Below are 12,707 nucleotides of genomic sequence, written 5' to 3'. Positions count from 1 at the left end.
GGATAAAACAAAGAGAGATGATATTTGTAATCGTGATTATGTAAGTAGTGTGTAGTCATTTTGAAAAAAAATGAATTAATATAGGACTCACATGAAAAAAAATTAATTTTTTAATCGTGGACTCCACTTTTTTTCAAAAAGATTACGCGGCGTTTATAATTTCACGACTGTATGTAGCATTGCTCTAAAACAAAAGAGTCCAAAATGCTGACATTGTTGTTAGTATAATAATAAAAGTTTTATTAGGTACAGTTATTTTATATATATTTTTCTATGTATTATATTAATGTAATTAATCGTTATTAAATTATGAGTCTAGACATGATTTAGATTTTCTTTATTCTGTTATAAATGATATTAGAATAAAAAATAATTTGAAGTGGATTATTTGACCCAAGTTTTGAATTTTCGTGATGGTAAATAATTTTGATCTAAGTTACGTTTGGCAAAATAATTGTTCTTAGATATTTTTAAATTATTTTATTAATATTAACAGATGATTAGATATATTCTTAACGGAGATTTATATTATAAAGAACTAGAAAAGTATTATATGTATATACAAGGTATTATACACCTTCGTCACACGTGTAAGATTTTTGGGCAAGGAAACAACCAATCACAGCTAAAAGTCACTATCACTTTCACGTTTGACTCGTATTCTTTTCCGTTGTGAAGGGGTTGGTCAAAGCACGAGAGCTACACCCATATTCACACAACTATAACTTCTTTGGTTCTTTTTTAATTCGAGTTTATTTAAAGTCTACCCAAGTCATCCCCGGCATGCCCCACTTCTGGTTCTCTCCCACCCTCTCTGTTCTGCTTAGCATTAACATTGAAGTTTCCTGCTCTTTCACAGGAAGGTCAGGATGAAGCCGCCTCTCGAGCCATCGAAACGGTGTTTATATGTGTGCCATTAACACTACTCAGTCTAGTACGTACAAAAATATCATCATCCATTCCCCAAAATGTCTGATAACAATTCCCGACCATCGGACTCGAGAGACAGACAGTATGTCATCGAGCTGCCTAATTTCGAGCCTTCGGAGTTCTTGATGTTTGAGGAGTGGCCGGACGAGGATGCTGCGTATAATGCTTCTGTGGAGCCTGTTCAGAACCCGGTTTATCAAGCAAATGAAGTAGTATTGGGTGAGTCTGGTTCTGGGAGTGGCAGCCACATGGAAGAAGGTTCTGATAGCAGTAAGCAAAATTATTGATAAGAGGGAAAAAAAAAAACAAACACTTCAATTAGTACTCAGTATTTGCCTTAGGATATCTGCATAGCATTTTTAGCATCTCTCTCTTTCTCTCTCTCTCTCTCTCTCTCTCTAAAAATGTCTTTTGTTTTGCATTATTAGGAGACGATGGCAGTGGGCGGGAGAGGAGAGAAACAAAGGAACGAGTTGCTTTCAAAACAATATCAGAAGTCGAAATACTTGATGATGGCTTCAAATGGAGGAAGTATGGCAAGAAGATGGTGAAGAACAGCCCAAATCCAAGGTAAGAGAACTACAATAATGAAATCAATGGTAGTTTTTGACCAAAGGGTTGAAGAATGTTTTGTGGTATCTTTTAATTTTGAAGAAGAAACAAAGACCAATTTCATTGTTCAATTAATGTTTATGGTAGATTCTATATAGATGCTCTTTTTCAATCTAATTTTGTTATCGCCAGTCACACTTGAAATGTCGCATATTTCAACTTAAAATATGGTACATAACACCGGATCGAAGATGACGAAATTAGAACTATTATTCAAGATATGTTTTTTCATGTTTTTTTTTTTTTTTTCAATCTTCCCATTCTACTTTAGTCATACATGTACATAGTACGAGTCACGATATATGTTATATGTGATTACAGGAATTACTATAGATGTTCGGTGGACGGATGCCCTGTGAAGAAGAGAGTTGAGAGGGACAGAGATGATCCAAGATACGTGATAACAACGTACGAAGGCGTCCACAACCACCAAAGCTCGTTTTAGTAAATTACTATGTAAGTGTAGTAGTGCTGCACATTGTACGTCACGACATGGTACAGCCAGTCACTACTACTGAACATTTTGGTTTACTTCCTTAATTTCAACCCCTGTTGTTGTTATGAGGGCACGCTTGACGAGGTTAGGGCTATAGCTGAGTGAGGGCTGCTGGGCCATATATAGTTTGTACTATGATCTTTTTCATGTACAATCAAACATATCAAAATCAACTTTAGAAATTATGAAGATAGACAGATCTTCTAGAATAGAATATTATAACTGCAATAATAGATGGCTGCTACCTTTTGTTGTCTGAGAAAATTCCTGATCGAACTTTCTGTTGTTCCAGAACATTTCAAACTGCAATGGCCGTGCATGGTTTTTCATTTTAATGATAATTCCATCGACAAGACCTTGCGCGGGACATAAGGTTGTCACATAATTTATTGAAAAAATGATATGTGCAGCTCATGACACCATGTAAATCTTGTCTAAATCCTTTTCTACAAAATCAAAAAAGTGGGATCCACTTGAAATCATTCACTTTTTGTTGCGAGTGCTTGGAAGGATTTGTATATCTTATATGATCTATATGAAGAATAATTTCTACAAGCTCATTCAAATTTCATACAAGCCCGGACCATACTTAGAAAAAGTGTCAAAAACCTGTTCTTTATTAGTGGAACTTACTTTTTTTATAAAAGACTTGTATAAGGCATGTCTATTTCCAAGGGGTTGATATAGCGAAACTCTTCTTGCTGCCAATTTTTTTCTAAGGTATGAGTCTCACACATTTTTGCTAGAAAATCAGATTAATAGTAAACAATGTAACTCAAATAGACTTGTTAGCATTTAATTGGGGCAATTCATATTTATTTAACAATGAAAAATTCTATTTATCATTCATTTAACCATCAACCTCTCATTTCATTATGTGACATCAAATGATTGATCTATAAGTTGGGCATAACGAGTAATTTATAATTATTTAATACTACATAATGGGATAAAGGAAGAATGATAATAAAAGGGATGTTGGAAAGTATTATTTAACAATATGTCTCGGATGCCGTTTTACCGGGTGCAACTGGTGGTGGGTAAAGGGGTTTAAGATATAGATCCTTTTGTAGTCGTTCCTCTCCATTTCTCCTATCTCCTTGCTTCCCCCTCAAGCCAAGTCTCTTACTTTATGTAGTCTAATCCCATGTTTCTAGCTTCAAATTGTTGGGTTTGTAGAATCTGGTTTATTGTTGTGGCTATTTGACTTGACAATCTCAATCCGACAATGATTCATTATGATTTTTTGAACGAGTTTTCAATGGGGCTTATGTCATGGAGTGCATGCTAGCAAACAAGGCCAAACCTGGTTGGGCCCGAGAAAATTATTGATATTGTTTGCAATAAGAAAAAGCGTTAGACAAAAAGTTTGTTTGATACTTGCCCGACAAGTAGGGGTGGTAATATGTGATATATGTGACACGACTTGTTAATCCAATACGAACACGACATGATAATAGTGGGTTTGACTTTAGTCTGAATGGGTTCGGGTCAAAACGGGTCAAGTCAACCTATTTTGACTCGTTAAGAAATTTAAAGTTATAATTATATACTTATCCTTAAAAGTAAAGTTGTTGAAATTTTAATTTTGATATTTTTATTATTTTAGATTTTAATTTTGGACTTATAGCTAGTTTTATATATATATTTATAGATATAGTGATTTAAACTTATAGTTGAAATGGGTCAAGTCGTGTCAACTTGTTATGTTAATGGATCATGTTAGGATTTTAGATTTTGATATGATAAGCTTAAGGGGTTGTATTTGGGTTGACCCATATAGTATAATATACATGTCTTGACACAACATGAATACGATCCGTTAACACAATTTGACATCCTTACGGCAACAGGTTCCTCTAGCAAAACTTGGATAGAGAGTTCACTTGATGCATGTTCGATATGCCACTCAAGCTAATAATGCAAAAAAATAAAAATTAGGATTTTCGCCATGTAATACTATAAATATGTACTTAATGAGGGTTCTTAGTGTTCTCAATAGCGAGATTTTGCCTCAAAATGTATTTTGTAATTTCTAGTATAATAAAATCCTCTGCAGCTTTATGGATGTAGGTATGTTGCCAAACCAAGTAAATTTATGTCATGTGATTGATTATTTATTTATTTCTTGTTTACTTTTGCTTTTCTATCATCGTTTTCATCAGGACACATCTCACTTTCTTCATGTTTCATTTATGGTTTTAGTTATCATTTCACCAGTTCTATGTTTAGTCCTCAAACCTAGCATTTCAAATCACCTACTTTGCCTCTGTATTTATCCCAAAGAGAGCAAACTATAATAAAGAAAAAATGGGGGGAGGAAATTAGTTTTTTGTAAAACTTACCTTATAAAAAGACCTTAAAAAAAAAAAAACTTGGGGTGGCTTAAAAATTGTGGGGGGAAAAGAAGCCACCCGAAACATGGGCGTGAGCAGGAAACGAAGCCTCTGTTCATATGTTTCCATACGACGTGTAGTAATATTTCGTGAAGAAAAAGCAAGTAGATTTTTTTCTTATATTCAAAGTATTGAGTCTTGCAGTGTGAAATTAAAGACTTTCTTATTGATGATAGCGAAGATATTGGTATAGTGATGACATTTGTTAGTGTGAACACGGAGTTGGAGTACTTCATAAGTTCCTAACTATGATGAATGACTTTTATAGATACGATATCAAAAATAAATTCATGACTTTCTTTCACTATTCAATGGGAATTAGGAAAAGTAATGTCTCCTTGCATAACCTAGATTCCTAACATTTATGATCTACATGTGAATGGGTCGATTACTTGTATTGTATTAATGGTCTCGTTTGGTTATGTAGTTTAGATGAGATGTTTTGTTGAAAGTTGAATAAAATATTATTATAATATAATTTTTTTAATATTAGTTTTGTTTTGGGATTTGAAAATATTGAATTTTTTATTATATTTTGTGTGGAAATTTGAAAAAGTTATAAAATTATATGAGATAAAATGAGATATTTTGGTTTTGTATAACCAAACCGGCCCTTAGAAACCAAAATTCTTGAACTTATGCAATAAGACCACCCATATTAATATGCCATGAAATAGGCTATATATATATGGATGCTTTTGAAAAAGGATCGATTTTCACAAACTGATCATCGTGAGCATTTAAATAAAACATACAAAGAAGCCTGCATTTGTTGTGGTAGACATGATTTGAAAAACTTTGTTTGATGTTCATTCTAACGAAACCTTTGTTTTACAATACGTTCACGAAGTTGAGGAAAGAAAATTTGACTTGAAGAAGATAAAGGTTCTTTCACCTCAGAGGCTGCGTCAGCGCTTTTTGGAAATAGCCTCAAGGAATCCATTAAAGCAGATTTTAATGACGACAAGGTCACATGATCGTCAATGAAGTCGGTCTAGTCATAACTGATGAAGCCAAGAACATTGATTGTGGAGGTCGACATTGGGAGAGCATAACAAGAATTTCGGAGAAAGCCATCGTGTGGTGTAGAAATTAGAACGTCAATGCCCGTCAAATGCACTGAGAAGTATTGGGAAAGTGCCAAAAAGTACTCCAAAATGAGTAATAATTATTTTGAATAGATAACAACTGGTGTTTGCTGTTTATCTTATTTCCAAACTATCGTTGATGCATGTGGCTATTTTATGCGCACCAGTGATGACTAAATGCCAGCCTATGTGTAAAATCTGTACGTGTTGTTCTTTGAGTTCCTTGTCAACACCTTGAGAAGGATCAGGTGCTGACAACTTACGATTTCTTATGAAAGAATTCTGTTACAAGATTATCAGTGTTTTGGAATTGAATTCATATCAGATAAAATGCTGATGTCGCAAATCCTAAAGTTGCCAAGCGGCATAATGTGTTCTGTTACTGTCGTGAAACCTGGAGATGCATGCAAAGCAGCAGAGATGGATCAAGACACTGATATTCCAAGAATTTCTTTGGTCACCAAACATTTGTATTTCTCAGTCAAGTACGGAGATTTTTATAAGTTATAGCCCATCTACAGCTCCTACTTGTAAATTACACCAGTGACAATGAACTCTTGTAAACCTTCAATGACTAAACAAATGTGTGTCCAACGTATGAGATTATATTGTCGCTTCCTTTGCCATTTCTTCTGCCTTGGTGTTATTTTGTTATTGTTTGTTGGGGGCCAAAGAACTTATTCATCTTCTCAAGAAGCATGTGTGGTTCAGAACTTCGGATGCCTATCACAATTAGCAGGAGTCCATCCAATCAGCTGCTTTTCATTGTTATAAATCACCATTTTATCTTGCATAGAAATGTCTGCAGAACGAGAAAATAAATTAGTACAAATTGTAGCAGTGTCTGATTATAATACTCATCCAGAAGGTATTTTGTTTAGAGGACTTCTTACCTCCAATTATGTTAAGATTTTCAAGTCCTACCTCGGCGCTATTCAAAATTCCCAAGCACACATTGCCTTGTTTCTGAAAGGGAACTCATTAGCCATATTTCGTAAGATATTTCTTTATTAACTAGCTCTATTGCAGGAAACTGAAACCAAAGTTGAGTGGAAAAAGAAACAATGAAGGTTATCAGTAAGTGCTTACTGTGACAATGAGATAAGCTTCAGGTGGTAATTGTAGCAGAACACTCCTGTCATTTGTAAAGCTGAGCACTAAAGGCTTGAAGTAGTCCTTGACATGACCAACGGATTTGAAAGACTTTGGGCCTTTCCAGCAGATTGGGAGGGATTTATCCTCTGGTGCATCCTTTAATGGCTTTCCAGTTAAATCTTTCCTCAGCTGAAAGGCGGATTAATTGTCAGTATATGCATATATGGAAATTTGTTGAAGATTGAACTCTGTTACATTCTCACCAGATTGACTGTTGTCTGGTAAGCTTGGGCATTGAAGTAAGTATAAGAACTTCCACTGTCAAAGACAATGAGGAGGCCCTTTACACCAGTAGGCTTCCCACCAAACAGAAGTTCAGCCGGTCCTGATGAGTAGTGGTACCTGAAAGTGGAATGACAATTATACACATTGCAGGAAAAAAATGCTACATGGGAAGGGAAACAATGAACTTGGAGGGTGCTTACTCAAAGGAATTGTGTGAAATTGGTGTCCATAAAATCCCTGACGAAGGTACAAGATCATCTCCAATGAATAAGAATCCTCCCCCTCGCCCACTTAAACAGTGGCCAACCACATTCTGCGTTAAACCCAAAGCATGCAATTGTGACACTATGCTTCCTTTGCCGTTGCCAAGGCCCAAAACTCCTGCTGTAGATGGTGGAGGGTGTGATCCAGAAAATTTTTGGTTATATCCACACCTGCAGACGGGAGGAACAGAGCATGATGGTAAACAGGCATTAATCTCAAAACTTGGATTACATATATCAATATTTCACATCAAGATCAAGCCATGCAAAAGGCTAATCGACTTGCAATTCAATATAAAAAGTAAAAAATAGCTTTTATGATTCATGTCAAATTAAAAATAATAACCCAATCAAAACATCAAGTGCCCATTTTGATGAAGAGAAACTGTTACCTACCCAAATGCCAATTGAGGACTGAAAGAAGAGCCATTGTACAGGCGAACGGGGAAGTTGTCCTTGACCAGCACACCAAAAGAAGAACCATGATCTGCGTAGTTGACCTCATAGTCACACTGGTCTTTAGGGTCCTTGCACTTGGGGTTTTCCGGGGCGTTCATGGCAGTACAAGCAGGGTCTGCACAAGGGACAAGGTTGGTGGCTTTCGGCTTATAAAGACGATCACGTGGCTGCATAAGCACACAGGGATACAGGTCAGGACATTTTTACAATCAAATGGTCTAATTATTTTCATAATCAAACAGGAAATTAACCTTAGTGCAACCGGTACAAGGTGCATCACATTGGACCCAAGTCACGTCACTGCCGGTATCAATGTCAAGGTCATACAGCTTCGGCGGATTACCTATGTTGATGTTCACATGGTAGGACCTGCGAGATTGAAAGATCAAGAAAACTCCATAAATATGTCAATAATCTCCCATGCATATGAAAACACAACAAAACAAAAAGGTTATGAATTAACATGTAAATGCTGGAATATGGGAAGTTTCTGGGAACTTCAAATTTAGAAATTGCAACTGAAGTCTAAAGCAAGTCGTCAAGTTCGAAGGAAAAATGAACAGAATTTAGAAAAATGACCATATGAAAAATAGGAAGAAAAACTTGATGGTGATACATTATTTCCATATCCACAATGGTTGCTTCGTTTACTCCCTTACTACATCCATAATGAGTGCTTCAGCACCCCCATCACCTCGTAGGGGGAGAGAGTGTGTGAAAGCCGTTGCGGCATTAAATTAATTCAGACATTAGAATAGTATCAAGGAATTAAAATGTCTGAAGAAAATCAAATAAAAAGTAGATAACTCATAAAACGAATGGGTCTTGGGGTCTCCCAGGAAATCAGCACGAAATCAAGCTCAGAGAAACTGTGAAAGATCAACTTTAAAGATTAAGTACTGAAACAGATTAGGCAACCCCAAAAAAACAGGAATCATAGCAGCATAAAATCATTGCAAAATGAATAAAAAGTAATACCATATGAAACAATGGGGTTCAGCTATTTTTCAACGAAAAGAATAAGGAATATCCGAGACATTCAATCAATTCTAACAAATCACACAGTTCCAAAGACTCAAGCAAATACACCCATCCAAGAAACAATAGAAAAGAAGAAGAAGAATCAGATAATGCAAACATGGATCAGTCATAAAATTGAGCAAGAGAGATAATTCAGAACTACAACATTATTAAACAAAGACTACTTGTAAATAATCCAAATAAAGTATCTAAATTCCTACCCAATGGGATAAACATTTCCTTGAACAGGAAAAACAACTGAGGAACCGAGGCGATTAGGGACCTTGGTTTGGGGTGACTTTTTCTTGATTTGAAGGGGCTGGTTGGCTGCCGAGAAACATCTTGCAGGAAAAGTTGCAAGCAGACCCAGAAAGAGAAAGGCCGTCAGTGCCATAATTCTCTGCCTTTTGTCACCCATAACAACCTGCTTTTCTTCCTTTTGCAAGCAAATTGGCTTCAAAAGGTTTTGTAGCAAAAGGTTGAGAGAGAGAGAGAGAGTCTAATCTAGAGAATTTGGAGGGTGAAGTCCATGGAGTCTACTGGCGTATCTGATTCAAGGTTCGCCATTTATATATGTACATGCGGCAGACTCCAACGCGTTTCGCCGTTTTCCTGTCAGAAGCTCCAGTTGAACAGGCTTTGTTGTCGTGGTTTTATTACCCTTCTAGAATTTTGCTACTTTTGACACTTTGGACACATTATTTAAGTGGCAAAAAAGTCTATTTGTTGATTGGAATAAAAGAGATAGGTGTGACATAATTTTAATTATAAAAAATTATAAATTTAAATTTTATAAATTAAATAATATGATATGAGAAATGAATTTTATAAATTTTAAAATCGAAATAGAATGTCTCGTACAAACCTTTTAAAAAACATATACTTCACCTTAAAAATTTAAAAAAATTATTTTTTTAGTGACATTTACTTTTTTACATAAAGTTTATACGAGATTTATTTATTTAAAATTTATATATAATATTACTTATATAGTATTCATAATAAAAATAATATTAAATAAAATTTTAAATTATGAAGATCTCGCTAATTTCTAATAAAAAGATAAGATTTATTATTATAAAAATTATATTTTTTTTAAATACCGATCTTAAATTTAACAACTTTTTAAAATAAGAATACGCTTAATTTTAACATTACAAAATTATAAATTTGTAAATATCATTCTTCTTCGCAATAATTTACAAATAATCATTAAAGAAATTTTTTTGATAAGACGTTGTGAATTTTAAAACACTGACTCGCGATTCTTGAAAGAAAAAAAAAAAGAGAGAAAATTAAGGTGACAGAGATTTGTGTACTTTGGAAGTTTCATCGTAAGTGCAGAAACAGCCGTGTGACAACCGTTTGTGTACGTAATAGCGACAGATTATGCGTCACTGCTTTATTTACGTATGATTGTCTAATTTAGTAATTTGGCTTTGGTGGAATTAATTACTTGTGAGTTGTGAGCCGAGGTCGATTCCTTTGACTTGACTTTTAGTGTTAATAATACATGACTACATATTTGCAGTTTTGCACATATATCGAGAGTAAAGAGAATAATGTTATGTATAATTTTTAAAACAGGGATTGCAATATATTATATATATTTATATAATTTTATTTTTAAATTTTTTTAAAATTATAAAAATATTTTTCTTAAAATAATATTTTTTTTATTTAATAAAAAACTTGTATATACAATTCTCAAGTATTATTTTCACATTTTTTCACTTATCTCTCTTATCGAAATAAGTGACATGACACAATTTTGATGATCATAATAATTAAGTAATGATATATGCAACACTTTCACAATACATTTAATAATAATGTTGTAAGATAAGAGTATTTTTATACAAATAATATTATTTTTATAAGGTATTTTATAAAAATACTCCTCATTTAACATATTATTGTGAAAAATATTGTACGTAAATCATTTTTCAATTAAAAAATACTTTTTGTTTGAGTGATGTTTGGAAAAAAAAAATATTTAAAAATGTGAGAATATCTAAAAATACTTGAGAACAATTGTGTTGCCAAGTGGATCCTTAATGTGTATGTATAAATACAGTTTCTTTTTATATTTAGAATATAAATAAAAACACATTTTTAATGAATTATTCAAATTTTTTAATAAAATATTCTCAACTTTAATTGTTTCCCCCCACATTTGTCTAGCAAACTGCATGAATATATAGGTTCTGTATTAATATGGAAGGAAAAAAAAAAAAGAAAAAGAAAAAGAAAAAAAAGGTTCTGTATTAATTTATTGCAATAAAAGCCTTCAGCATTTGGCCAGCAGTCACCACTAATTAAGGTAGGTGACATCTAGAAAATGGAAATTCTCCTTCATTATCATGATGTATTTACTGAAGATATTACCTAATAAATTAATTAAATAATTAATTCTATCTAACGTCTCTACAAGGGTCTTTACCATATAGAGTTTTCTACTTTTCAAGATAAAGAATGCCCATATGATCCTACACCAGCTAGCAAAGGAAACATGACTTCCCAGACAGACGTTAACTTCCCATTTTAAGTGGACTAGTTAGAAAGGCCATTTCTAAATGCATGAACTGGGGATTTAATAAAGGAAAGATAAAAGAGGAGAGGGTGAGTTCCATATAGAAACTTCTCTCTATGAACTAGGTGATTTAAAATATAGTGCTATATGTATGTCCAATTTTATGTACAATATTATACGTACTAAGTGGCAACTTCATTTTATTAGTATTGTATTTTTTAATTTGAATTTCAATTTTAAAATTTTCAATAGCTAGCGCATTAATATGTATGGTTATGTAAATAAATTTTGTATAAAACCTTTAGGTGTAGTTATTTTTATGTTCTCTTTATGCATTCTACTAATATGATTAATTACGTTATTTTTTTAAAATATAAAATAATTACTTTGGTCAATCATATTAGTATAATGCATAATAAGTACACAAACATGACTGTATGTAACAAAATTCAAAATTGTAAGTATAGATAGTATGAGTTCTACTATATACAATCATTTGTATATTCCATTGATGTGATTAGCTAAAACAATTATTTTAAATTAAAAAAAGTAATGCAGCCAATCACATTAATGGAGTACACAAAGAGTACGTAAAAATGACTACACGTAAAGTTTTTGAGATAGTATTTTTCATAATTGTTAATGGGGCATCTTGACATGCAAGAAACCCTAATTAATAGGGTTATCTACTTCATTAAATATTGAAGTGAACAGATAATCTTACACCAACTAAACCATCCGATGCATGTATTATCATTTACTCAAAGGTCATTACTCCAACGTTCAAAGAAATTAAGAAGAGCACTTTTCTCATGAGTGATTTCTTTTTAGGAATTTAAAACGGGGAGGATGTGAGAGGAACGAGGATAATTCCTAGACATTTCCCTCTTTGTGCATAGATATTGAGAAGTAGGACCAATTCCTAAACTTAAATAAGAGGTGCGAAATGATCGTCTTTTGGGTGGTTGGTATTGTACAAAAGTCTCCACGTACATGAGATGCTTCTAAATATTAGTCTATTTAGTGACTGACCATGCATGACTCGACGAGAAAGAAAAATCAAACATTTTATCCTTTTTTAAATAATATTACATATAATTATGGAGTGTATAAATATTGTGCAGTCATTTTGAAAAAAAAATATGATTTATTGTTAAAAAATTAATATTTTTTCATATAGGTTTTGTATTCATTCATTTTTTTCAAAATGATTATAGACGCTTGCACACGCGCGGCTATAACTATCATTTTTTCATTCAAAAAAGGAAAAAAAAAAAAAGTAATAATAGTCACCACAATTTTATATACTTTTAAGAAGGATGATTAGGTTTTCAATATGCAATTTGGCAAGGTCAGTCAATAAAGTGTACAGTTTCCATCAATGAGAAATGTTTTGATCTAGGGAAGTATCTCGAACTCCCAATTGTCATTCCAAAGTGATTATCATACATACTCGCCAATGATTTTCACAAACACTTCTAATACATATACCTCTCTTTTATAGCAAATTTGAGAGATATAACTTTGGAT

General features: G+C 33.1%; 2 protein-coding genes across 4 annotated transcripts; one reads left to right on the top strand and one right to left on the bottom strand.

The window, feature by feature from the left end:
• The first annotated feature begins 772 nt into the window (after positions 1-772).
• On the top strand, positions 773-2,302 carry LOC122297144 (probable WRKY transcription factor 50). 3 transcript variants are annotated; one of them, XM_043107052.1, is made up of 3 exons: positions 773-1,149; positions 1,359-1,500; positions 1,864-2,302. In XM_043107052.1, exons 1-3 carry the CDS (start codon positions 969-971, stop codon positions 1,985-1,987), a joined length of 447 nt encoding a protein of 148 aa, XP_042962986.1. In that variant the 5' UTR covers positions 773-968; the 3' UTR covers positions 1,988-2,302. The 3 variants fall into 3 exon arrangements, with proteins under 3 accessions (XP_042962986.1, XP_042962985.1, XP_042962984.1); XM_043107051.1 differs by having other exon boundaries at positions 773-1,188; XM_043107050.1 differs by having other exon boundaries at positions 773-1,200.
• Positions 2,303-5,961: 3,659 nt separating this feature from the next.
• LOC122295557 (aspartic proteinase Asp1-like) lies at positions 5,962-9,265 on the bottom strand. Its single transcript, XM_043104633.1, has 8 exons — positions 8,866-9,265; positions 7,876-7,993; positions 7,562-7,791; positions 7,103-7,336; positions 6,881-7,019; positions 6,612-6,806; positions 6,416-6,488; positions 5,962-6,324 (listed from the first exon to the last, which is right to left on the bottom strand). The coding sequence occupies exons 1-8, from the start codon at positions 9,060-9,062 to the stop codon at positions 6,230-6,232; spliced, it is 1,281 nt and encodes a 426-aa protein (XP_042960567.1). The 5' UTR covers positions 9,063-9,265; the 3' UTR covers positions 5,962-6,229.
• Between the last annotated feature and the right edge of the window lie 3,442 nt (positions 9,266-12,707).

This window comes from Carya illinoinensis, chromosome 15 (genome assembly GCF_018687715.1).
Source record: "Carya illinoinensis cultivar Pawnee chromosome 15, C.illinoinensisPawnee_v1, whole genome shotgun sequence".
NCBI classification, from domain to species: domain Eukaryota; kingdom Viridiplantae; phylum Streptophyta; class Magnoliopsida; order Fagales; family Juglandaceae; genus Carya; species Carya illinoinensis.
The sequence above is the reverse complement of the archived record's forward strand: the minus strand, read 5'-3'. Positions and strand labels throughout refer to the sequence as shown.

Coding starts and splice junctions, on each gene's coding strand:
- LOC122297144 (XM_043107050.1), top strand. CDS start 969: ATGTCTGATAACAATTCCCGACCATCGGACTCGAGAGACAGACAGTAT. Junction 1,201..1,358: donor GGAAGAAGGTTCTGATAGCA/GTAAGCAAAATT, acceptor TTGCATTATTAG/GAGACGATGGCAGTGGGCGG. Junction 1,501..1,863: donor AAGAACAGCCCAAATCCAAG/GTAAGAGAACTA, acceptor ATGTGATTACAG/GAATTACTATAGATGTTCGG.
- LOC122295557 (XM_043104633.1), bottom strand. CDS start 9,062: ATGGGTGACAAAAGGCAGAGAATTATGGCACTGACGGCCTTTCTCTTT. Junction 7,020..7,102: donor ATTTCACACAATTCCTTTGA/GTAAGCACCCTC, acceptor TTCCACTTTCAG/GTACCACTACTCATCAGGAC. Junction 6,489..6,611: donor AAGCTTATCTCATTGTCACA/GTAAGCACTTAC, acceptor GTTCCCTTTCAG/AAACAAGGCAATGTGTGCTT.